The sequence below is a fragment of the Vigna umbellata genome, unplaced genomic scaffold (genome assembly GCF_029865625.1).
Source record: "Vigna umbellata cultivar VRB3 unplaced genomic scaffold, Vumbellata_1.0 scaffold_843, whole genome shotgun sequence".
NCBI lineage: Eukaryota > Viridiplantae > Streptophyta > Magnoliopsida > Fabales > Fabaceae > Vigna > Vigna umbellata.
The window spans coordinates 1-26,971 of NW_028274608.1; the positions used below are offsets into that span (position 1 = coordinate 1).

The 26,971-nt window shown below is 32.8% G+C and overlaps 1 protein-coding gene, 1 long non-coding RNA gene and 1 other non-coding gene across 4 annotated transcripts; 2 read left to right on the plus strand and 1 right to left on the minus strand.

Annotated features, from left to right (window-relative positions):
• The first annotated feature begins 5,953 nt into the window (after positions 1–5,953).
• On the plus strand, positions 5,954–8,787 carry LOC148190518 (uncharacterized). Its single transcript, XR_015783197.1, has 2 exons — positions 5,954–6,466; positions 8,544–8,787. It is a non-coding gene; the product is annotated as an uncharacterized LOC148190518 (long non-coding RNA).
• A 3,020-nt stretch (positions 8,788–11,807) lies between these two features.
• LOC124840011 (folylpolyglutamate synthase-like) lies at positions 11,808–25,418 on the plus strand. 2 transcript variants are annotated; one of them, XM_088102843.1, is made up of 16 exons: positions 11,808–11,965; positions 12,081–12,280; positions 12,633–12,698; positions 12,986–13,095; positions 13,747–13,807; positions 15,348–15,452; positions 19,022–19,051; positions 19,210–19,270; positions 19,455–19,501; positions 19,659–19,736; positions 21,970–22,128; positions 22,434–22,760; positions 23,016–23,094; positions 23,478–23,633; positions 24,432–24,631; positions 25,122–25,418. In XM_088102843.1, the coding sequence occupies exons 2-16, from the start codon at positions 12,122–12,124 to the stop codon at positions 25,179–25,181; spliced, it is 1,698 nt and encodes a 565-aa protein (XP_087958969.1). In that variant the 5' UTR covers positions 11,808–11,965; positions 12,081–12,121; the 3' UTR covers positions 25,182–25,418. The 2 variants fall into 2 exon arrangements, with proteins under 2 accessions (XP_087958969.1, XP_087958968.1); XM_088102842.1 differs by lacking the exons at positions 11,808–11,965; positions 12,081–12,280; positions 12,633–12,698; ... (3 more) ...; positions 19,022–19,051; positions 19,210–19,270 and having other exon boundaries at positions 22,443–22,760.
• A 948-nt stretch (positions 25,419–26,366) lies between these two features.
• On the minus strand, positions 26,367–26,440 carry TRNAN-GUU (transfer RNA asparagine (anticodon GUU)). Its single transcript has one exon. It is a non-coding gene; the product is annotated as a tRNA-Asn (tRNA).
• Positions 26,441–26,971: the final 531 nt, after the last annotated feature.

Consider the following 26,971-nt stretch of genomic DNA (forward strand, 5'->3'; position numbering starts at 1 on the left):
TGGTGGAAAACAACTTCAAAATGATCCTCCATGTTCAACACAATAACAATATTTATCCTATAAAATAATAACAAGGCCAACGACAACTAAAATGATTTCAAATTATATCAATGTTTATCCTATAAAACCACAACAGAGAAAGTGTATGACTTATGTACATAAAACGTTTAACAAAACATGCTTCAATTATACACACTAACACCAATAACAACAAAACTTAAACAAAATTAAAAGCACAAGAAACAAAGATGGGGACCACATTGCAACACAACTTTAACAGAACATGCTTCAAAAACACACTCCGACAGAACTTCAAACATGGGGGACCACATCACCACTTCAAACATGGGGGACCACATTAAAAGTAACAACGATATACTAACCATGCAACATTCTCGAAAAACCACAATATACTAACCTCAACACGTGCTTCACCTGCGACGAACTTCGCCAAAGCTTTCGACGCGAAAACCACCGATAGATGAAGATAATTTCATAAAACGAAACTTTTTCTAAGCCTAATTTCACACTAAAACCCAATGTTCCCCAATTGCGGACCAGAACGACTAACCCACGAACCTTATTTCCCCAATTTCATAACGGTACCTTAATTTAAACCACGTGCTTCTAAAACTAAAAAAATAATTTAAGTCCACCTATTAAACTATTTATGTGCCACGTGTTTTCAAATGCCACCTCACCTAACCACTAGGCAACAATTTTGACGCCCTTCACATAATTTAACGGCACAGACTTTATTGGTTCAATTTTTCATAATTAGGGACCAAATTGAGCTACTTCAAAATACATGGACCTACTTGACGCAAAACTGCACAAATAGGGACCTCCGAATCAATTAAACCTAAATAATATAGGAAATTTTTAAGCTGGTCTTAAAATTTAAATAAATCTAGGGTTAACTATTTTTTAATCCTTGAACTTTCAATCAAAATTGAAATTTGTCTATGTCAAAATTTTGATACATTTTGGTCCTCAAACTTTAAAAATAAATTAATATAGTCATTTAAACGTAATTGTTATATTTTTCTTTGTATGTGTGAAATGTATTTTATGCTATCATTTAAGTTATTTAGAATGTTTAAACATTATCGCTTCAATGTTAGTTGGGAAACGCATTTGACACGTCAAAAAAATTTACCATAACTAAGTTAAAAAGACTATATTCATCAATTTTTAAAGTTTGGAAACCAAAGTATATGAAAATTTGGAACAGGGACAAATTTCAATTTAATGTCTATAACATTCCAAATTCTCACACTAGACATTTCATAGATAATATAAATATTGTAAAATTTATACAGTCATCCATCAGGAAATATAAAGAAGTTCACACTGAAGATACATATTTCTTTCAAATCTCACATAAACACTCATAAAAATAGCTCAAACTCTTCTATACTATTCTTCTGCTTCTTTCTTCACTTGCATTGGATCCAACGTTATTCCCTCATCTACTCCCATATAACACACATGTTATATGACATCACACAAATATAATTTGTCAACACAAACACAAACAAGTAAGGGTAAGCTACCATGCAAAAGACTTTTCAAAAGAAGGCATAACACTATTACTACACAAAACTCATTCACAATAAAATTCATGTGAGATGCAAATGATTATACTAGACTCTATTATTTGGATAGAACGTTGATGGAAGTCTCGGGTGGTCGTGCACTTGTTGTGATGACCTCCACTCCTCATACAACAAAAATCATGGCCAAATACAATATATCATGTCATCCACAAGGTAAGTTCGTCAACACCTATGACCACAACTGAACATAGGCTAGGACCTCCTACCACTCTCACTACATAACACATCTTTCTCAACATTAACGTGTACACTAGTACCATGCCACTACAAAATCTCTCTACGAGACTCATACCATGTTCATATTCATCAATTCCTATCCAACATAACAAAATGAATTCATCACAGATTTTCATACCAACTAAGTATATTGCATAATAATTTAACAATATATAATAATATGTTCCATAAGAAAAAGTTGAAAACTCGTTGAGTAGACTTTCAGGAAAGATACTTGCGACTCAATGGACAATTAAAGTATTAGGTCTTTCCTTAGTCAAATATTCCTCAACTAGTTTTCATGAATTTCTTATTCAAAGATTCAATACAAAGTCACTTGGATTTTTCATAAACAATATTCATTCAGAAACTCTAGAGTCGTGGATTTCACAAATTCAATACAAAATCACATATTCACACAAAAATTCAAAACATGCATAGATATACAACAATATTAGATCACTAATGTAAAAACCTAGAAAGGTTACCTTTACCTCTTTTCTAGAATTCTTTTCTTGATTTAAGTTTGTTCCCAAAATCCTTTTAGAATCTCTACTTTATAAATTCCTTCCTACACTCTTTTCTTTCTAATTTTATTTCTCCTTCTCTAACTTTAACCTTTCTTTATAATCTCCCTCCCCCTTTTATTTAATAGGCCATAAATGACTTTTTTTAATTATTATTTTTTTATTTTTTTATTATTTTAATCCATTATTTTAATCATCGAAAGAAATTGTTTTTGTTAGCTTCTCCTTTTTCTCTTTTTTTATTATTATTATTTTATTTTTATTTTTTATTTTTTTATAAAACCTTAAATTTTTTTGTAAAAATATGTTCTCAGGAATTTGGACCTATTCCTTTGAAATCACTATAATTATCTACTATTTAAGCACACCATAATTTTTTTGTTTAACTTACCACAATTTATTAATCATATTTTCTACCCATAAAATTATTACTAATAATAATACTAAGAAAAAATTACTACTATTGATCAAGCTGAATATTTTCATGAAATTTACCATCTTAAAGTTCAATGACTAAAAATAAATTTAATTCATAAATTTAAGTAAAACTTTTGAATATATATATATATATATATATATATATTACTTTAGAAAGTCATTATGTATCTATTATAATATAAAGAAAGTTGACTACTATGAAATTTACCCAACTATTTCTTTATGTTATTATGCGTCCAAACTACTAGCCAATTGACTTAAATATTTCTACGAACTTTCTTGATTTATGGCAATATCGCTCACTAAATACCCTTATTACCTTTTTTATTTATGAAAATATCATTCATCCTACTACTTTTCTTGAATTATGACAATATCACTCATTAAATACTTTAACCATTTTTTTATTTACAAAAATCATTCACTATTGGTATGTTTTTATTATTATTAGTATTAATATTAATAAATATTTAGTATTAGAAGTATAAATTATTATTATTATTATAATAATTATTATTAGTATTAGTATTAGTATTATTAGTTGTACTGATATTATTATTATCACTATTAATGAATGATTATTATTATACTTATTATTATTATTAGTATTAATATTGTTATTAGAAGTACTTTTTTATTATTATTAATAGAAACACGAATATTATCGTGCCTATGTCAATAATTTTTAAATATTTATATATTATGCAAGCTAAAAATATTTGTAAATTGACTAAATTAATATAAAAAAATATGAATTCATAAAACATCTTATACACACGACAAAGTATAAATAATCATAAACATAAGGAGTCTCTTATAAATGCAGGAAAAATATTGGAGAAAACACAATCAATGGAGTAGACAACCCATGCTTAGGAAACCAGTATCTAAGTTATTTAAATTCCTCCTAATATGACGAAAAACACCAAATAATAGTTCAATGAACTCCATTTATAATGTTCGTGCTTTTTTGGCTTAATACCTCTTTTTGTCCCTTTTTATAAGGGAAATGTTCAAGTTCGTCCTACCTTTTTTAAAAAGTTTAATGTAGTCCCAAGTTGTGAAAAAAGTGTCCAATTAAATCTTTTTTAGTCACGGCGTTAAATATTTAACGATCTAGCTGACACTGTGCAACGTGGTTGTTTATCTTCATAAGGTGGCAGTTGACGTGGCAGTGACAGTGTAAAAAGAAGAGTCAAAAGAAGGAATTTTGGAAAGAAGAAGAGTTCCTGTAAAAAGAAAACCCTAACTCGAAAAACCAATCGTGAGTCAAAAGAAATGCGAGAACAGAAACCCCTGTGCTGCGTAGTCGCTAGAGATGCTACGGTCATGACCACTGCGCCCGCGAACCAGAACAGAGAGGATGAGGATCTCCTGCAACGTCAAGCTCGAACAGAGAAAAGAGGGAGAACAAAGAGAACCCCACTGCTACTTGCACGGCAGGAGAGTTTTCCCTAGGGATGGGGTTGTCCCCGAACCCGAAAACATATATGGGGAAGAATAAAGTTGCTCCCCTAGCAATCCTTTTGCGCGAGCTCCAAGACTCCCAAGCCGCCTTAAGTTGGGGTTTCCGCGAAGAAGAGGAAGACAAACAAAATTGGGGAAAAAATTCTTCAGATTAGGGTATTGAGATGAATCAGCATTTGGGGTTTAACTAGAGTAATTAGGATTCAATTGGTTTAATTAAATTTCTCACTTAGAATTAGAGAAATAATTAAAATTTATCACTTACAACAGAAATTAACAACCCCAAATTATTTTTAATTAACGTTAACAGGAAATAAAAATTCTTACTTTATATAACAACCCCTAATTAATTTTAATTAACATTAAAAGGAAACCCTAATTCTTACTTTATTTCTAAATACTATTAAAACGAAACCTAACCACTGATCTATTCCTTCAACATTTTGGAAGAACTGGAAATACAAATTGGGTGATGAAATCTGCAAAACAAATTGTGCGTTTACCCTTTTTGAGAGAGAAAAAGGAAGCCCCACACTACTCTATTCTACATTTAATTGTCAAGTTCTTGTAATTCTTACACCTAACAACAATATACCTGTTTTCAGTGTTTAGAAAGGAAAAACAGAGCCAGCAAAAAATGGCCGTGGGAGGATTCTCCATTGATGCTTCTTCAACCAGGGGCTTCGACGGCAAAATTACACTCTCCGTTCTCATCACTTGCTCTTCAAACAGTTCCATTTTTCCTTGCCACCCACTCTTTCTCACACCCTCCAAGTACCAAACCCCTATATCCCTAATTTTGTCCTCGCTAGCCACACACACAATAATCTTGGAACACCCAAGTCCATCCAAGCTTGGTGCCCCAGGAGCGAAGGGGTTGACCATGGGGTTATCAATGCCACCCGGCGCAGAAGGGTACACAAAGTCCTAAACTAAACAAAACAAACGTTGCTTGTGCCCTGTAACAGCTTCGAATCCAATTGGCTCCAAACTGTAGAAGTAAGGATGGGAGAAAATACCCAAACCCTAACTCAGAATTTTTTAATCACTGCCACTGCCACGTCAACTGCCATGTTAGGAAGGTAAACAACCACGTTGCACAGATCACTCCACGCTGTCAGCTAGATCGTTAAATATTTAACGCCGTGATAAAAAAGGATTTAATTGGACACTTTTTTAACAACTTGGGACCACATTGAACTTTTTAAAAAAGGTAGGACGAACTTGAACATTTCCCTTATAAAAAGGGACAAAAAGAGGTATTAAGACTGCTTTTTTTATTTATAAAAGTTCCTAGGCTTTAAAACAAAGGACGATCATTCATTGACAATAACTTCTAGGTTTCCTTATCTAATAATCCTTCCATGTTACTCTAAAATATATAATATTTGTAATGGATTATAAGTTAACTATATAAATAAGTTGAGTAAGACGTTAATATATAAAATAAATGTTTATGTTTTATTACACGTTCTAAAAAAAAAAAGAACAATTTACTAACTTAAAGTCTTATAAATTTTTAAATTCTTGTATATTTAGAAGACTAATTAAAGATTGATATTGAAGATATGTTTTTGTTTTCATGTGATTTAAAAAAAGTAAATTTTGTACTTATGTAATTAAAAAAATAATATGTAAAAATTGAGTTTATTTTGATGTGGTATAATTGTAAGACCCATAGAAAAATCAAAATAATTTTATGAATGTTGTGGTTTTGAATAATTAATTATGGTGTGCATTCATATGTAAGATAAATACTATTATTTGTATTTTGTCCACCATTTTGTTTAGCTTGATTGTCTTGTATTAGTTATTTAAATTTAATGCAAATTGTGTGGTCCATGTTTGATCAAAGGAGGGTCATAAATAAAATAAAATAATAATGTGAAAAGAAGAAGAAGACAAAACTTGAATTATGGAAATTGGCTTTCCGTGAAACATGAGTGCAAGGCTTTCAATCATGGGTGTAAAAATTTCTTACATGGGACCCTTCATTTTCCATTATTTTCTTATGGAATGATTGCTAAGCCAGCTGCCAAAGAGAATTTATTTCTCCTTATATAGCACCTATACGGCCAGAAGAGAGGGCAAGAGAAATAAGATTTAAGTTACAAAATACTTTTACATTTGAGAAGGAGAGCAAGCAAGGGTGGTGGTCTAGGTGTATCAAGAGTGAAGAATTTCTTGCAAGGAGAAGAGGTAGGGGAGCTAATCCTTTCTTGATTATGATCATGAATATGAGTATGAATGTGTTAAAATTTGGTAATGGTAGTTATATATTGACTTGTGTAAAATTTGGTTTTCAAGATTATAATTTCTTATTTTCGAGTTACTGTGGTGAAAAAATTCTATTAATTGTTTTCACCGTTGGATTTAGCTAAAATTTTAGTATGTGAATCCTAAGATCTATTACTAAACTTTGACCGTTCGGATTTGAAAATAGAAGTCTGTAATTGGAGAAATAAATCCTGCAAGATTGAGTAAATTAGTTACCCCTGTAGTTCTGTTACTGAGTTGTCTCGGTATAATATTGATTCTGACCTATTGGACCGTTAGATCAACCTCAAAATTTGATATATGATTCTTAGGACATATTAATACAATTTGACCGATCGGATTTGTAATTGAAGGTCTATGTTTAGAGAAAGAAATTTCGAAAGTGTGAAACAATCGGATGAACACTGTATTGCTGTTCTTAAGCTATCATGGTAAATATTTCATATATATTTCATCTACCGTTAGATTGAGCCCAAACTTTAGTATGTAGTTCATAAGACATATTAAGTGATCTTGACCGTTCAGATTTGGAATTAGATGTCTGTGTTTAGAGGAATTCATTCCGCATTTTGAGTTAAACCGAGAACCACTTAAATTTCTGTCGCTGAGTTACCTCGGTAAAACCTCCATATCTACTTATTTAGCCGTTGGATTATCCTGAATTTTTAGTATGTTGTTCCTAAGAGATAGTGGCATACTTCTACCGTTCGAATTTTAGATCGGAGTTACAGATTTAGAGATATTAATTTCGTACCTTCTCAGGGATCTCAATACTATTTAATTTATGTTTTTGGATCATTTATACAAAATTGATGATTTCCGCCTCATTAACCATTGGATTGGACTGAAAAGCTTACCATATGATCTAAACATGTTGTTGATTAGTTTGATTGGTTCAGATCGTCGATAAATAATATATTGAAAAAGGTAATTTGGTTAATTTGTGCTACTTTGTTAAGTAGGCAGAATTGAAACTGAGATATGTTGATTGGTTATTATGTACTTGTTAAGCATGATTGGTTTGGGATTAGTGGTTGAGATGGCCTGTGATTGGTTATGAATAATATGTTAGGAAAATGTAATTTGGTTAATTTGTACTACATTGGTAAGTAGACAGAAGGGAATTGAGAAAAGTTCACCGGTTTTCTTATGCTTGTTGAGTATGATTAGTTTTGGATGGGTTGTGGTTGATTATGAATAATTTGTTGAAATAATGTAAATGATGTTGGTTTGCGCTACTTTGGTAAGTAGGCGAGTAGATGTTGGGTCTGCGTTACTTTGGTAAGTAAGCAGGGTGATTTGCGCTACTTTGATAAGTAGGCAGGATGAGATGATGAATGAAGAGATAAAAAGAATGATATAAATCGGGCTACTTTGATAAGTAGGCAGATTAACTATACTGTGCTACTTTGGTAAGTAGACAGTATTGTCTTGCTGCGCTACTTTGGTAAGTAGGCAGAAGAATTTGTTTTGTGCTACTTTGGTAAGTAGGCAGAAGATCTTGTTTTGTGCTACTTTGGTAAGTAGGCAGAAGACCTTGTTTTGTGCTACTTTGGTAAGTAGACGATATCACCTTATTGTGCTACTTTGGTAAGTAGACAATATCACCTTGTTGTACTACTTTGGTAAGTAAATAATAAAAATCACCTTGTTAGATTACTTTGGTAAGTAATCAGTATATCATGGTTATACTACTTTGGTAAGTAGACAGAAGGATGGTTGACTGCTGTGCTTTAGTAAGTAGGCAGATTAATAATATGTTGTATTAACTCGAGTAAATCGACTGATGATTTTGACTGGAGAAATATTATAAAGTATCAGTGTAATAGTTGGTTTTTGAGTATGTTTGAGATGCATGTATTTGACTGATTGCCACACTTGTGATGTTAGTAAGATTGTGGATGATGTATATTTCCTGAATCGGTTAGCTCACCCTACTGTTTGTGTTTGTGCATGTGAATGCGATGATCGTATAATGTGTGATATTATACGGGAGCAGAAACTATATCAGATGAATTAGCAGATGGTTCTGGACTTGCTTAGAAGATGAGAGATCTGTGGGGAAAAGGAGACATGGGGAATTTCTAAAATAAATCTGTGTTTGAATTTCCGAACTGTGAGAAATTTTAAATTTCAGAAGTTTATGAACTGTGTGGACTTTTATTTTCAGAAGACTTGTGCTGTAATAAAGAACTTAATATTTTATGGGTGTTGAAATTTGTTAAAGAAAAATTATATATGTATTTTGTGGAATATAAATTGTAACGCCTAAATCGGGGTGTTACAATAATGCTTTATTTTTGAAGAAGTCTCTCGAATTCTTTATAGAACACATTATTCATAATTTAATTTGTTCTAAAAAACTATCAAAATAAGAGTAATAACGTTATGTACTAATGACACAATAAAAATATATAATGTATAATAAAACTTTAAATAAATACTAATAACTTCATGCATAAATTTTATGTTATGCAACAAATGAATTTTGTTGTATCATGTTAATGGAGAGAAATCAATTAAAGTATAAGGATTATGGTAGTTAACATAAAACAAAATAAATAATTTAGAATAAAAATGGTGTTCAACTCATATATGTAAACATAACATTCATTATTGTAAAATTGAATTAGTTTCCTAACCTTGTTATCCATTAAGATTATCAATCAGAGTAAATAGTCCTCCTTTCAATTATTCCATTTTATTCTACGAAAAAATATGAAAATTTTTAGTAGTAAAAAAAATAGTACATATATTTGGAGATACCTGTCTATGTGAGAAATTATCATGCTTCATCCCAGATAATTATCATGCTTTTGTATGCATTTTAATTACTTGTAATTGATTCTATACGTGAAAAGTAAACTTCACGTGTTATTAAAATACAATGACTTAGTTGAAATTAATTTTTGTTTGTAGAAATGGATTTTTATTTTTATTTATTGGCTAACATTCCAGGATTATTAAAAATATACCATTTCAAATAAGATTGAAAAATTTCAATCTTTGATTCTTCTTCTCTAAAGTTGTGTTCGTTTGAAGGTGATTTCCTTATTACAGTAATTAGCGCGCGGACGGATTTGCGAGAGAAGGTTTGCTTGCGCTGATTTACCTGATTTACAAAGAGAGAAAAGCAACGATTTGCGAAATTTTATTGTGCGGTTCATTTGTATTTTGCTGCGATTTGCGATGATTTAAGCACAAAAGACTTATATGTCATGTACTATTTGATCAATTCCACGATAATATTCGATCATCATAATATAAATAAAGGAAAATATTAACGTAAATAATTGATTCCAACCATGTGAGTAAGCCAGGTTGAAGCCGTGTGATTAAGTTAAAGACGAAGAGAGTGGTTAATGATGAGGAAGAACCCGATTGGTGATGAGGATCAACTGCATGGAGATGAGGAAAGCTTGAAGAAGAGATGTTCATGGGCATGTATTCGGTTACGAACTTGGTGTATCCGGTTCCATGCAACGTTTATTCGATTCTACGCCGCTGTCAACATGCATGGGTTGATGCTGTTAACATGTTCTTGGCCTCCCATGGAAGCAATGGTGGCTTTGGGGTTGAGGAGAAGGCCACAGAGGATGAAGGTGTGTTCATACCACTAGCATTGGTCCGTAAAAGGCCCAGAACAATATTTGGCTCTTCTCCCTACAGATTGATGAACTTGGTTGGGAGTCTTTGCGTTTACGCCGCAATTTGCAAGCACGAAGGGATTCCGTTGAGATTTCCCAACACTAGAGGTGCCTGGGAGGGTTATTCCTTTTCTTCCGATGCGGATTTGATTGCGGAGCAACATATTTGGACTATTATTGACCCCTATGAGCGAAATGAAGCATTTAACTGTTCCATTGGTGATATATTCAAGTGGAAACATCTTTGGAAGGTGTTGGTTGAACAGTAGTGGGAGTCGAAGATGTGGCAAGCCTTCTGGGTGTAGAAAGTGTAGCAAGCCTTTTGCTGTGAGAGGGGTTAGGAGGACACACGAGAAAAATTGTGGTAAGCTTTGGTTCTAATAGAGAAAAGAAGAAACCCTAGGTTTCTAATAGGAAGGTAAAGAGGCTTCGGGCTTGGACCGAGAATATTGTGTGTGGCTCCCATGACTTTCATACATACACCCCATGTTGCATGTTTTGGTATTGTCAAGGATTAAACCAACATATTGTTCATGCACCCTTTTTTTTCGTCCATACACCCTACTACCTATGTCAATCTTACTTTCATAACAAATAAATTCATACTATTTGATAATAAATTATATTACAAATAAATACTACATTTAAAAATAAATTCATTTTATTAAATTATAATTTTTTTACTTTTTAAAAACTAATTTTAATAATTATTTTAAAATTTTTACTCTTTATAAACATTTTTACAATTAAATATAACATTAACAAATATCATTTTATATTACTTAATAACTAGGGACATTTTGGTAATCTTTAATTTCTACAAATTAAACAAATTTTTTAAATCTGTCACATTAATCAAATCATACACTAATTTTTCACAAACTTTATTTCTAAATCCATTCTCAATTACCCAAAAATCCACTAAAAAAATAACAAAAATTTATCTTCAAATCTATTCAATTACTCTCCTCCATATCATCTCCCATAAATCATCTGCGAACACACCCTAAAGTATGAAATACGAAAGTATAAATGTTCACGGACTAAATTGGTCACATATCATATGTGTTTTCTCTGTAAAAACACATTTTTCATGTTATTTAGTAAAGAAAATTACTATGCTTAGAAAATAGTTAACTTGTCTTTTATTTATAAAAAAATATATAAGTAATTTAATATTTTATTTAATATATTTATTTGGATTTTGTATAATAAATATAATTTATGTATATTTTTTAGAAGGTAAATTATTATGATGAATTTGGTGTATCTTTATATTTTATATTTTTTTTTATTTTAAAAATATTTTATACGACAATAAATAATTAATAAAATTTGAGTGTAACAAGCACTAGATGTCAAAATCTATAATAAGGTTTAATATGAAATTGATTTGTGAATAATACTTAATAAAAATGTAGATAACCAAACCAATTTTTCTATAAATATTTTTTAAGAGAAAATGAAAAAAAAAGGTTAATAAATTTTTATAAACTAAAATCAATTTATATACGCATTGAAACTAAAAAAAAAATTAAAGAAATTATATATTACATTTTATCCTTTAATTAATACGTAAAAACAGTGATAATAGGACCTTATAGTAAGAAATGAAAAACGAGTGGAACACCGCACATTCTCATGGTCGCTGGGGGAAAAAAATGGTTCAATCTTAAATGTGTGAACCTTACTCTGTAATACAAATTCAGAGAAAGGATTGAGTTGATATTCAGATCATTTTAGCTTCTCCGTTTCTTCCATTTTTGTTCTCACTGTGAGTCTCTTACTCTCTCTCATTCTCTCCGTTTGCTCGAGTGACACTTGCTTTGCAGAGCCTGCAAAAGCTTAACATTGTGTTTCTGAAAATCTCTTGTGGCTTCATGTTTTAGGGTCTATATATAACATTTCATCTGAAGAAGTTCCTTTTCATATGGAAAACGATGTCGTCACCAATGGGCAAAAGCAAAATTTCCCATCGTCTTCATTCGAAGCTGCCATGGAGAAGATTTCATCTCTTATTACCCGCCAAAGGCGAGGGGAAAAGCCACCGATTGCTAACAAATTAGAAATGATGTCATTGTATCTTAAGGTAATATATGCTGAATTATTATCCAAGAATTTTGATGGTGCTTGTAATTATAACCCTGGTTTTGTCTTGGTTATTTTTGGAGGTGATTTCTAATTTTTTTCCCAACTCAATGGAAAATTCGGAAGAAAAATGAACAAAAGAGAACTGGGTTGTGAGATTTTAAGTCGGCAGACTTGAAATTCTTTATGTATTTTACCAATTAGGGAAAATAAAGTGTTCCATTTCCTTGGAGTCACGTCTAGTACATGAAAACGTTCCATGAATTGTCTAATTCTCATTATATTTCTAAGGGCTAAAAGCTCCAGGAGACTTCTTTGAACACTAGAAAATGAAATGCATGCTTTCTACACAGATACTGGGTTTGGAGGAAGATATAAATAGGCTCAACATTATTCATGTGGCAGGCACAAAGGGGAAGGTACTCTTTTCATTACTTGTCAAGTTTTTTATTCATTTTATCATTTATCAATTTGTTGGAACGTCAGATAATTTTTTTTTGCTTCACGATTCAAGAACAAATAATTATTATGAATATTAGATAACTTTTAAACAAGTTGGTGCTTGTCTATGATGGTTGAAATAAAGATGTTACACAACAGTTGTTGAACTCATCTTTAGTTGTCAGGTATCTGACATTACAGTAAGCACATCCCTGGTATTCATAATTATCCTTAATTTCCCTCTTTTGTAACGGATTACTTGCAGGGTTCAACATGCATATTCTGTGAGGCAATCTTAAGGGAGTGTGGCTTTCGCACCGGAGTTTTTACATCCCCTCACCTAATTGACGTGCGGGAAAGATTTCGTATTGATGGGTTAGTAATTGAATAAACTAACTTATCTAAATGACCGATACTGGATGGGCACTCCATCAATTTATTTTGTCTCTGTCACATTTTTTCAGTAGTCTTTTCTCTCTCACTCCCCATGCACATGATACACACAAACCTACCTCTCCTTTATCATAGAACATGAATGTACGGAACACATATATGGCTGATGTTGGTAACCTACCGTATAGCAAAAGTTTAAAGCTTTTTACCCAATACAACTTAAAAAAGAAACTGTAATGAGATAAATTTCTTGGCTACAGGATATTTCAATTACAAATGTTAACAAAAAATACCGTGTTTTTTTTGTCCATGAGGAATTGGAAGATAGTTCATGCGACCCGCACCCTTATTGTCTTATCAGTAAAACCATTACCTAATATTATGTTTAAACTTCAAACAGAAGAAGCGACTGGGCTACCTATTTTTGAGGAGAAAAGAAAAAACGGCATTTTCCTTCTGAAAATAAGGTCTAGATTTGGAAGTATGAATTTTCAAATAGAATTCTTTTTAATATTCATAAAAATAGTTGGTACCAATTTGTTTCACAATAGTGGTTGAGCTGAAATTTCCACCTTCTGCACCTATTTTTGAAATTGTATAGGATTAAATTCTGACTTGTCATTATCTCTGTAGGATGGACATATCTGAAGACAAATTTTTGCAATATTTCTGGGATTGTTGGAATCAATTGGAGGTATTGTTTATTACATTTTTATAGAGACCTTGGAATTTTGAAATCTATCTAATTTATCTTAGGAATTGCTTTAAGTTGCAATGCAGCACCGTTGCTTGTATATACACTTAATAGAGGAATTGACTATTAGAGTAATTTTGGCCTTTCCCTATTGGGCTTCTGATAATATACTAATAGTAACTCAACAATAGAGCTCACTTCCATTGTAGGGAAAGAGCTAAAATCCCTTCTCTTTGCTCGATATGAGATAATTAGTCCGTTTGTTTGAACGTAAAATATGTGTTTTTAAAATAAGCAATTAAAAAAAAACCTATTTAAGAAGAAGCAGATAAGATTTTCTTCGTTAAAAAAGCAGAAAACTGCTTATTTTTAAATAAGTAAATTAGACAAACACATAAAATTGCAGAAATCTGCTTATTTTATTAAACATTCACTTTTTTAAATAAGCACAGACAAACTGGCCCAATATCTACAATATCATAAGGGAAGATTCATGACCGCAGAAATGGAAATGTAGAGACACTGCAAACACTTCAAGGGGCTTGGTTTCTCCCTTCTCAAACCTCACTCACAAATCTGTTTATTGGCCCCACATGCCTTGTGAACTGGTTGGTTAAATTTTGCCGCCCAATGTGTTTGTTGTTCCTCCTTTGCATACTATCCTAGTAGCCTGTAATCAAATGCTGCTGTTCCTTTTTCTATCTGTTAGATTTCATCTTAAAACCAACTGGGTTAAGTGAAGTTGCTAAACTGTACCTCTGTAATTGAGGCAGGCCATAGTTTCCAGGAAATTTGGGATTTTCGAGGACTATCATATTTAGTGGGGGTGGGGGGCACTTTATGAGATACCTTTTCCATTGTTCCGTTTGGATCTTCTATGTATCATAAACCATTTTAGCTTTGTAAATAAAAAGGGAGAGAGCTGCGTTTGGGACTGAAAATATAACGTACCAAACTCCATGGCTATCATTTCTTTCAAAAATTTTCATAGTTTCAGAGTGAAAGTTCTTGTTATAAGCTACTTTACAAAATTGACTGGGCATTTTGGGTGCATATATAAAGGAATATAAATCAATTCATATTAGAAGTAATTTCTCCTTTAATTCATTGCCCATTGATCTTGCTGAGAAACTGTGATTTTTGTGAAGTATACTTCAATTTTAATAGTCAATATTTATGTTTCAGATGTGAAATCTTTTGTTAGAAGAAACAATGTGATGGAAGGTCTGAGGTTAAGCAAGTGTATTTTAAAAGTAGGGCCACAGCTTGATGGGCCCATTTAGGGCAGTTTTCTGTTATTGATTGTAATCCATTTACTTATGATAAAAGAGAATAATGAAATACCGTTAGGCGACTTTTTCAGATTTAGAAAGTTGAGTGGATTAGACCCCTTTGAAATATTTGGAGTGTGTATCATTCTCATATGAAAATGTTCCCTATCATTCAATAAAGTAAAGATTCACTTTTCCTTCTATTTCTAGAAGAGTTCAGTCATAACATCTGGTGGCAGTTTCTCAATTCTTAAAACTTTATTTCACAGGAAAACACAACGGAGAAGCTTCCAATGCCCCCACTATTTCTGTTTCTTACTATATTGGCATTCAAAATATTTATATATGAACAGGTAAATCGTGTGTACCAGATTGTATTGAGTTTCTAGTTAATTATCCTTGCAAATATTTTGTATATCCCTGTTGGCTGTAGCCATATGTGAAAGACTTTACGTGATGTATATAGTTGTCATTTTATGATTTTTCAGAAGCCAGTAACTAATGATATTTACAATATTTTTTTTTTACCTGTATTATTTTGGAGGTGTAAGATTAAGTTTGTTCTGAATAATGCAGTAGCAAACCAAACCAGTTTGTCCATGCTTTCTAATTATATAATATTATGTCATTGCTAGTACACGTCTTTACCTTTGTTTCCCTGCAGACTGTTGTTTGCATTCTGAACATCTATCCTCTCCAAATGAATGTTGTCATAAAGGAATTACTGTTACCTTACACTTGAGAATTAAACTGTAAAATAATTCTAGAGGGCTTGATTAATCCCTCTCATAATCTTCTATTTATAAAAATAAATTGATACAAGAGTACATGATAATTAGGATAATTCTAGACACAATATAATCATAGGGCAACTCTAAACACAATATAATCATGATAAATATGGTAACTCTAGACACAATATAATCATGATAAATAGGGTAAATATTCTAACACATACTTTTTAAAATAAAAATAAAATAAAAGGTAAATTAGGTGGATCCTATGTCCTAACAGATAACCTATAGGCTTAAGTATTGCATCAAGTAGTTAATCTAACTCCATGTGAAACTCTAACATTGTCACCCGCATTAGTGGCCGAGGTCCATGTAGCTTCATTCTTTCGACACTAACCCAGTAGTGGATCTTTTCTCCTTAAGATGGCTTCACTCTTCTATTAGTATTCAATTTATACCTTAGCCCACAGGTAACTTTCTCGTAACCCAGCTCTCAATGAAAATGCGAATTGTAAAGACTTAAGCACAAAAGTAGATATCAACCCCAAAGATAGTCCATTAGGTGAGAGAATCTCTTGGTTTAGGTACCACGTCATGTAGCTTATCCTATTCAATGTTGAGACTACTAACAAAGTTATTGGGCTGCCATGTATTATAAGGATATCTTGCAATCTCTACATGGATGGATTACTTTTTGTCTCAGCTGCCATGTATTTTTTGCATATGTTATTTCTATCTAAAACTGTCAAGATGATTCTTAAATTAAATGGCTTTGAAAACTATGTTCTTCATCATTTGCTAATAATCTAAGGTGAAATCCAACAAATATGTTATTTTCTTTTGTCATAATAACGTTGTTTTGTTCATATATGTGTGTTTGCATGTTGATACATTATTATGTTTTTGATTCAGGAATCCTTACTCAATCTTTACCCTTCATGTGCTGTACCTTCTATTTGAGTGTAATGCGCTGCAAGTTCATACTGAAACATCCTCGAGGGTATTACTGTACTGGCATCCATGTAATGCAGAATTAAAATAGGAAACCTCAATATAATATAAAAAACGTAACATCTCAATCATAGATAATCAAGGTACCTTACAAGTCCTTAAAAGGATAAGTCTCTTGCAGGAGATTTTTTTATTTTTTTGTAGAAAACTAAAGGTCCTAAACATGCTACTAAAGCTGTAAAAGTTAAATAAAAGTCAGCAGCATAAATACTTGGCATCCTCACCACAAGGTCTCTTGCAACCATTACCTATTCCAACAGTTGTGTGGGAGGATATAAGCATGGATTTTGTGGTAAAGTTACCTAAATCGCAAGGCTTTGACACTATATTAGTGGTGGTGGACAGGCTCAGCAAATATGGGCATTTCATTCCCATTAAACATCCGTATACAGCAAGATCTATAGTTGCAGTGTTCGTGAAGGAGGTGATTAGATTACATGGCATACCTATGACCATTGTAAGTGACAGGGACTCAACATTTTTTAGTATATTTTGGCAAGAGATTTTTAAATTACAAGGCACACAACTTAGGATGAGTACTGCTTACCATCTAGAGACAGATGGACAAACAGAAGTGTTAAACAGGGTGCTAGGAACCTACTTGCGTTGTTTCAGTTCAGAACAGCCCAAGAGTTGGAGTTTGGTGTTGCCTTGGGCGGAATACTGGTATAATACCAGCTATCAGGGGGCCTCTAAGTGCACACCCTTTGAAACAGTTTATGGCAGACTTCCCCCGCCACTGACACGTTTCATTCCAGGGGAAACAGTGGTAGAGGCAGTTGCTCAAGACTTGTAGACCCGCGACGAGGCTTTACAACAACTTAGATATCATCTGTCCAGGGCTCAAGCACAGATGACACACTATGCCAATAAGAAGAGAGTGGAGGTACATATCAAGGAAGGAGATTGGGTATTTTTAAAAATCAGACCTCATAGGCAAACATCTATGCCTACAAGACTCCACCCGAAGCTCTCCGCAAGATATTATGGTCCGTTTCTCGTGGAGAAAAAAATAGGTCCAGTAGCCTTTCAGCTGTAGTTACCAGCAACGTCCAAAATACACCCTGTCTTCCATGTGTCTCAGCTGAAGTTAGCTATTGGAATGCATACAGTTGAAGGTGATCTTCCTAATGAACTATAGGATGACAGTCCTCGATATACCCCGGTGAAGGTGCTGCAGTGCAGGAACCAGAAATGCCAAGGGGAGGAGATACCTCAAGTCCTCATACAGTGGCAGGAGAGTGTTGTTGAAGGCGCTACTTGGGAGGAGGAGCACTATATCAAACAGCAGTTTCCTAACTTCAACCTTGAGGACAAGGTTGATGTTGGGGAGGAGGGTAATGTTAGGCAATTAAAGGTGTACGTGCGAAAGAATAAAAAAGGAGGAAATAAGTAGCGGGTAAGGTGGTTAGTTGTTAGAAGAGGAGAGGGAGTATAAATAACAAACAGAATAGGAGAGAGGGGTATCAGATATTTTACTTTTGGGAATAGACTGGGCATTTTCAAGTGGAGGAAGGGAGGCTTCCTTGGGGATACTTACCTGTAAATTCTGTTCTTCCATACTTTACAAAATTAATGAAATACATATACATTCATCTCTTTCTATTGTTAGAGTGTTGTGAGAGAGGAGATTCATGTTAAGGTTCCCTGCATAAGGAACCTAACAGTTTCACACATATAGAGAGAGGGTAATAGATGTGTTGAATTACTTTCAGCACAAGGTGTTAAATATCAAATTGATAGTTGGTGGGATGTTATGCCTTTTTTTAGTATTGATTTCTTTAGGGACACATCACTTACCTTTTTATAGGTTTGTTTTGTTTTCGTTGTGGGTTTGTTTTGTTTTCGTTGTTGGGTTTGTTTTGACCTTCCCATTATGTATTGGTTATTTTCTCTTAATAATATCTAAGTATGCTCATATGAATGATATTGTCTGGAGTGTCGATCTAGTAGAGATGGCAGATAGCATAGTGATGTTAGTAAAAATAAATATTAAAATACCTCTTTATTAATATTACTTATTAACAAATATAGCAAGATGTTACACATACAATTTTTGGCTTTACCTGTAGTTTCATGCTACTAATATTTACTTATGCTTATGTTGCCATTCTTTATTCTCTTTTTCTCCACATTTTGCTCATTGCTAATAATTCATTAATTGAATCCATTCATAGGTGATGCTGCCATTATTGAAGGGACTTGGAGGCAAAGAAGACTCAACTAATGTGTTACGCATTTGAGTAGGTATCACATATTTATTCCATAAATATTAATGTTAACAACATTTTCTGTTTGATATATTTTCTTGAACTAATAAAGGAAAATTGCAACCAGTTGCATATGATTTATGACTAATACATTTAAATTGACTATGAACTTTCAGATAAAAAAGCCCACTGTTTGTGGCATTACTTCTCTTGGCATGGATCATACTGAAATATTGGGTGTGTCTCATATTCGGATGCTTTGCATGTTGTTTACACAAGAAGCTTAACATTTTCTTGTCTTGGGAATGTGATTCCCACCATCCAAATAAAGTCTCATTTTTATTCGTCATTTTTTGTTTTTTCTTCAACAGTGAATTGACAACAATATGGAAAAAGTATTTAAATTAGTACATCTATGCAGGAGATACTCTTGGACAGATAGCTTCACACAAGGCAGGGATATTTAAGGTATTAAAATTCTACACAACCAATCAAACTTGCACATTGATTTTTGTGGAAATCAGCTGATTTTTGTAGTACTTTTATTCTATTTGTGTTTGTATGCTCCCTCACTTCACTCTTTACTTTTTCTTCTGAAAAACTGATGTCTTCCCTATTCTTGAAGCCTAAAGTTCCTGCCTTCACAGTACCACAACCTCCGGAAGCAATGGGTGTTATCCTTGAGAGAGCCAAAGAATGCATGGTAATCATTGTTCTCAATCCCATCATCTGTTACAAATTACCTCAACTAAAGAGCACTAAGAAATTGTTTCTTATCGATACCAATTTCTTTTGTTGTGGTCATAGGCTCCTCTGCTCACCTTGACTGAGCATGTTGTTCATAAAAATACTACTAGAAATAAAGGCACCATAAAGATTCAAATTCTCCAATGCTATTTTTAGATTAATGAAAGATCTGAATCTGTTGTAGCTTGAGCTTCGTCTGGCAGTACATATGTGATACATTTATTACATATATAAATGGCAGTCAATGGATGATGCTCACATCTGGTAGAGTCTAGGGAAGGTAGAAGTACGATGTTGTACCCCTGCTAGCCGAGAGGCTATTTCCAGGATTGGATTTGAATGTGACCTCACATTCTTTATGCATGAAAAATTGCTTGAAGAAAAAGTATGTTTCATCAAATAGTAAGCTTAGAAGAGTCACTTGTTTATGCCATACATTGTTAGGATTTTTGAAAGGCATGGTAGCAGAGCAGAATGGGGAGTCAGGGGCTGGTTTTCCTCTCCCTGTCCCCATTCTCTACAAGGTCAGGATGAGTATGGAAAAGATGAGGGTGCAAATTTTAAGGGGTGTTGACTTTAGTCATATTTTTTTTTACTTTCCATTCTCAAAAAAAGCTTGAAGATTAAAAACATTTTCAAAAACAGGCCAAAATTTGAAAATAAAAAAATGTTAACATTTTTTTTATTCTGTGAGCTCCTGTCATGAGCCTTTCATCACTGCTGCTAGGCCCCTGTCAAATCATTACTTCCTCCAAACCCTCTAACGGTTCCTGTCACTATGGAACCATCAGTGACATCATTTGATGTTTACGTTGGTGCCATCCAGACAACCATAACCTTTTGTGCAGAGGTTAGTTGGTGACATGTCAAGTTTTCAACACCTGGGAGGTATTTGATGACAATCATGACCCCAACCTGAAGTTGGAAAATGGAATTGGACATGGAAGTGGGGGCAACAATGGTTGACAAAAAAAGGGAGAAGAAGCAGTGATTTGTCAAGGAAGGAATTGATATGGTAAACCGATGAGGAAGAGGAACCATGAGACCAAGCTTCCCGATTCCAACCTTGAGAACAAGGTTGTTCTGCAGCGGGGTGTAATGTTAGGATATAGGGTTTTTGGATATAATGGGAAAGGGGATTAGGATAGAAGGCAGAGGAATTGTATAAATAGATTGATTGGATAGTTAGAAGGGAGTTTTGAGTACATGGTTTGTGACAGGCCTTAGACCTGTGAAGAGGGTTATGCCTCTGCATCTTGTAAACACACACTATTCTTTCTGTTAATAATACACAATTCATCATATATCTCTCTGTTTTCTTGGTGTGAGAAACTGTGAGGGAGTTCTTGGTTGGGTTTCTTGTTCGGAAACCTATCAGCAAACCTCATCTTACAAGTTAATATGTAGGTTGAGTTAGGCTTAAAGTCTACTTCTTAAAAGGGTATCATATCCATGAGTTTAAGCCTATCCTAGCGAGATTTGTTGTTTGTTGGGCTTATCATGTTACCCACTATCGGACCATCCATTAATGTTTAGTCCTATACTCAAGACGTATATACCTAGGCATAAGGGGGTGTGTTGGAGATCCCACATTGACTAAGGAAAAGACAAGTTTATAGTATAAGTGGGTGCAAACCTTACTTTACAAACCGGTTTCGTAAGGTTGAATTAAACTTAAAGTCCATTTCTTAACCGACCAAATGACAGGTTCGGATTTTTAAGTGAGGCAAGTAATCTCATCCCGAAACCCAAATCTGTTCTTGTCATCACTTTTTTCAAAATGGCCGAAGTCTGAAGTCCAATCAAAAAGTGTTTTTTCTGTTAAAGCTAGATCATTGTTAGACAAGCTTTTGCCATGTCTAATTTGTAGTTGTTCTGATGGACAAAATTTTGGTAATGCCATCAATTTTCAAATTGAGTATAATTAAAAATAAATTAATAATGAGATAAAAAAATTAATTGAAAGAATCCTGATATTTAGGTTTGGTCTCTGAAAGGTTATCTTTCGCATCTTTCATTTAAATGAAATGCAGTACTGCCTGTATTTTAGAGCACAGATTTAGTTGGAAAATATAGGCCTGAAATCATAAAAGCATGCCAGAGCATTTGCAACCTCAGATGAGCATATGAGTTTCTCTATTGTTAATGCTATTAATTGTTTACTTATTTTCAATTTTCAATGGCTGCAGGTTCCCCTGGAAGTGACTGAACCTTTAGATTGTAAACAAATAAAGGGATTAAAGCTTGGTTTATCTGGTGATCACCAATTCTATAATGCTGCTCTTGCGGTCTCACTTTGTAGATGCTGGCTTCAGAAAACTGGGAACTGGGAAAAGAAATATCAAAATGTTGGTTAAACCTTTACTTTTGGTTCATGCATGCATTAGAATCTTAAATACATTGGCAATATCAGCATTACATATCTTTTATAAGAATTTTAAAAATGGGTCCCTTGTCAGACACATTTTAATACTTAAGGATGGATTAGCCTGTAACTTTTTTCTACTGCATGTGCGTGCATGATAATTGTTCTTTTCATTGAGATTATTCTAACCGATTATTTTTCATCAGTTGATGATTTAGTGTGGACATGTTTATATTCCTGTCTACATTATAATATCATTTTCATCTAAATTTTTCCATTGTATGATAGCAATTTCAGGATTCTAATTTGCCAGATGAATTTATGAGAGGCCTTTCAAATGCGCATTTTTCTGGAAGGGCTCAGATTGTTTATGCCTCCACTTCAAATTCCCACTGTTCAGAAATTGTGTCCAAAAATTGTGGAGAGTTGATATTTTATTTGGATGGAGCTCATAGTCCGGAGAGCATGGAGGCTTGTGCAAAGTGGTTCTCTAATGCTGTAGAAATTCCATCAAAATCGTCTTTTGAAGTGCAAAAGGAAGATGGATCTTCAGAAAATGGTCACATACTACACAAAGGAAATACCTTGGGGCAGTTTGAGAAATCTTTTAAGCGGGTAGATATTCTTAAAGTAATTGATTGTTCCAGATATTCCTGTAGGTTAACCATTTGCTGTTTATCATAGTATATCCTTTCTTGGATGCTTCTTTCCTCCTTTTAATAATTTATTTATATAGTTCTCAATCGCCGTGTTTACTTTTAACAATATGTTTGTTGAGATTTCTTGAATCCGAGAGTATGACGTGAAATTCTTTTGATAATTTATTTCATGATCAATTCTCTCCTGATATTCAGCATTGATTAATTGTAGATTCTCCTATTCAATTGCTTAGATGTGAGAAATCCCCATATTTTGCTTCCACGACTGGTGAATACATGTGCTTCTTCAGGTATTCCTACTTCAAAGCGCCTCATATTTTGCTATTTTCACCTTCTAAAAAAAGCTATCTTATGTGTGACTTGTGACTTTACCTTGTTTTTCTTACATATAAAAGCTGTGACTGGATTTAAAACTAAATTAGACAGTACATTGAACCTTCTAGCATATCAGTTGAGTTCTTGACATGGCGTGCAAATGTGTTTCCAATATATTTTATGTGAAATACTGCATCATGTTTAGATAATCTGCTAAAAGAAAAAAAGTTGAAAAAAGAGAATGGTGTCTAAGTCTTTCTACATATTTTATTGCTTCACTATCTTTGAATTATTTGTGTATGGATGCTTATGAATTGCATTGCACTAATGCAATCACTTTTTTTTGAGCCTTGATTAGGTGTTCATTTCTCAAGAGCACTTTTTGTCCCAAATATGTCAAAATATAGTAAGGTTGTTTCTGGTGCATCAGTTATTTCTTCTGATCTCCATGGCATAGATCTTTCATGGCAAATTAACCTCCAAAGAATTTGGGAGAAGATTACACACGGGAAAGGTATGCTTTGTCTTTTCAGCTTGTGACATGTTTGTTGTCTATTGGGAATTCACAGTGATGTTGGTCATATTGTCTTTCTTACAGCTTCAAGGGTCAATAACACTCTCAGATATCAATGTTTTAGAATGAAATGAAATTTTATTGGTAAAATACCTAATAGCAACTCTAGCATTATTATAGTAGAACAGACAGTGGCAAAAGTTTACAAGAATAACTGAATGAACTCACATGTATTCAAGAGCCTGGTCTGGCCCACCCATAGGCCATGTTCACCAACTAACTTCCTCTATCATCTGCTGCCTCCATTTATAACAGTCTAACTTTTACCTATTCTAACAGATTATAAAGCCTACTCTCAACTGTGAAGTTCTAACTAACAGCTCAACCCTAACGTTAATTTTTTCATTATCTTTTTCTTTTGCTGTGGAATGGGGTAACCTATGTGGATTATAAGTTTACTTCACATAAAAGTAAAGCTTTAACTGCTTCATCATGCATCTAGATGTCCTTATTATCTTGTAAACAACGTGGAAAATATTTCTAGTGGAAATTCAACCAAAAGATGAGAGAAGACAATGCTTTAGATGTTTGTGGAGCTGAATTGAAGTTTTAAAATTGAACATCAAGTGCTATAAAGTTCTTCTAAAATATTAGTTGTTCGTGGATAATGGTAAATGTAATGAGTAATGATAGAAAATTGCCTGATGAAATTAGTCAGACAGCCCATCATGCTAAGATGTTGGCTTAGAGGACAAAGCTTGATTTTTCTGACCTGAGAATTATTTTGTGCATCTGCAGAAATAACCGTGCCAATTGAAAAGGATTTCAAGATAGATAGCAAGGAGATCGTACCACCTCCCGAGTTTCTTAACGATAATGCTCCGAGTGGTGGTCACTCTCATAACTGTTTTGCGAGCAGTGCAGTAATACCTTCATTACCATTGGCAATCAAATGGCTGCAGGATTGTGTCAAAGAGCACCCTTCTACAAGACTTCAGGTAACAAAGACGTGGATGGTACTTGGTTCTTATAATCACTTGGCTAATGGAGGAATACTCTTTAGTTGGTGTTAAATCTCAACTTTTATTTGATCAGGAAGTTAAATTCCATTGACAATCAAACTTTACTCCACCTTTTTCTCTCCCTTTCTTCAGAGGTGTCTCATTTGTGTATGACACCTCGTCTTGTTCAACCACCATGTCCTGAAAGTCAACTTTTTTTCTGTTGGGTTGGATTTAGTAACATTTGTTTCTTTTTTTTTCCTTGCCTTATCCATTTCACCATTAATGGTGATGTTGAAACCCAGTGATGTAGTATTCTGGTAAACCACTGGTTCCTATAATCTGTCTTTGGAAGACGGAGAATGGTGCTTCCTTTTACCCTTTTTTTCTCCTTATGGAACAGAAAAAAAGTGATGCTCCCAATCTTTCCAGTCACGTACCTATAATACTACTCTTACACTGAACCAATTCTTACCTATGGTTTCAGGTTCTTGTCACTGGATCGCTGCATCTTGTTGGAGATGTGCTAAAACTCTTGAAAAGATGATTTAAATTGAAGAATACAAGTGCCTGTCTTGGCTATTGAAACTTTTGTTGTATCAAAATCTTGTCATTCTGTCAATCCTTTAAGCAGACATTGAGCTCATGTGATTGCTCAATGGTCTGACAATTTTCATTCTTTACAATTCTGACCAATTATGTGCTCAATTGTTTACACCACTCCAAAAATGGAAAGATTTTTTTAAAAATATTTCTAGTCAATATTTTAATTAATTTATTTAAATATAGTGTATTTTAGTCAATTTTATTAAATATAGTGAATATATTGTTTCCTTTTAATCTTTTAAAACTGGAAGTTTTCTAAAAAAACGTGCAAGTATTTTAAATAATTATAGTTAAATTCAGTAAATATTGTAAAAAGAGGAAAACACAAAAGTGACAGTTGAATTGTATTATAGTATATATTTTAAAACTTCTTTGAAATCAATGAGAATAAATCATAAGCAATATGGCAGTTTATAAAATAGATAGACTCAAGACTTGATTTTAAAGACAAATTATGAAAGACGATAATGATAGTTTATGAACCATATCTTTTCAAGCACTCAAATAACAACCTAATGTTAGTAAATTATATAAAAGCATAAATATTAAAAAGAATAACAAATATTTTTATATTGGATACTCTTTAAAAGAAATTATGTCTAATTCTTAACCAAAAAATTATGCTTTACTAATAGCTAACAAACAAAGTATTGTTGGATGTCACTATTTATTTACAACAAAAGTATTATTTCTACTGGTTCTTCAAGCTACATGTATGAGTATCATTTTTCTTGAAGTTTTACATCACGAGTATTCTTTGACAAGTTTCTCCAATTTCTTTTATTACAAGTATTTTTGACAAGTTTCTCTAAACTTATTGACATTATACATTAGTGATTCTATGCATTGCCTACTTCATATACATTTGAGATACAAGGATCGCTACGAGTTGTTCACACTAGACTTTGATTTTACTTTTTTGAAAGATGGATATAGATATTACACTTACAAAGACTAGATAAATATCAAAAGTATGCAAATGAGTAGTTATTCACAATAAGTTAGAAAAAAAATACATGTCTTGAAAGAGCAAAATAGGAGACTATTTTAGAACGAAAATCCTATATTCCTCAATTTATATTGGTATTTTAGAAAGAAAACGAAATAAGAAAAAGAAAGGAAGAATCGCTAGAAGGAGGGCTTGAACCTCCGACCTTGTGGTTAACAGCCACACGCTCTAACCAACTGAGCTATTCCAGCTTTGTTGTTATAAGATTTTCTTTCAAAAGTAATGTATTTGTTTATTTTCACCAGCATGTTAATCAATCTTCTTTAAGTTAGAGTTTATAATTCCAAATCAAGTTCAGTAAAACGTTAACTTATCGTTTTTATTACTCCTAATCATACTCAATTATTTTGGATACGAGAGAATCGGTAATATTTATATCACTTATTAAATAAAATATATATTTGTTTCATCTCTATCTAACATTCAAGTTACTATGGAATCGTTTTAAATAGTGAGTTAAACAGAAACTAAAGAAGACAAAAAGGGTTTTAAGTTAATTTTATTTAATAAATTTTTAATTTAGAAAAATTAATTTTAATTGGAGAAACAAATAATCTTAATAATTTTTTTTGTTAAACTTAAAATCCTCCAGGTAATTTGTGTCAACTTTCACTGGTTTGGTTTCAAACTATTTTCTAAAGAAAAAAAAAATTAGGTATCTATTGATCCAAAATATATTATTATTCTCATGTCCAAAACGGTGTAATAAAATATGAGATTAA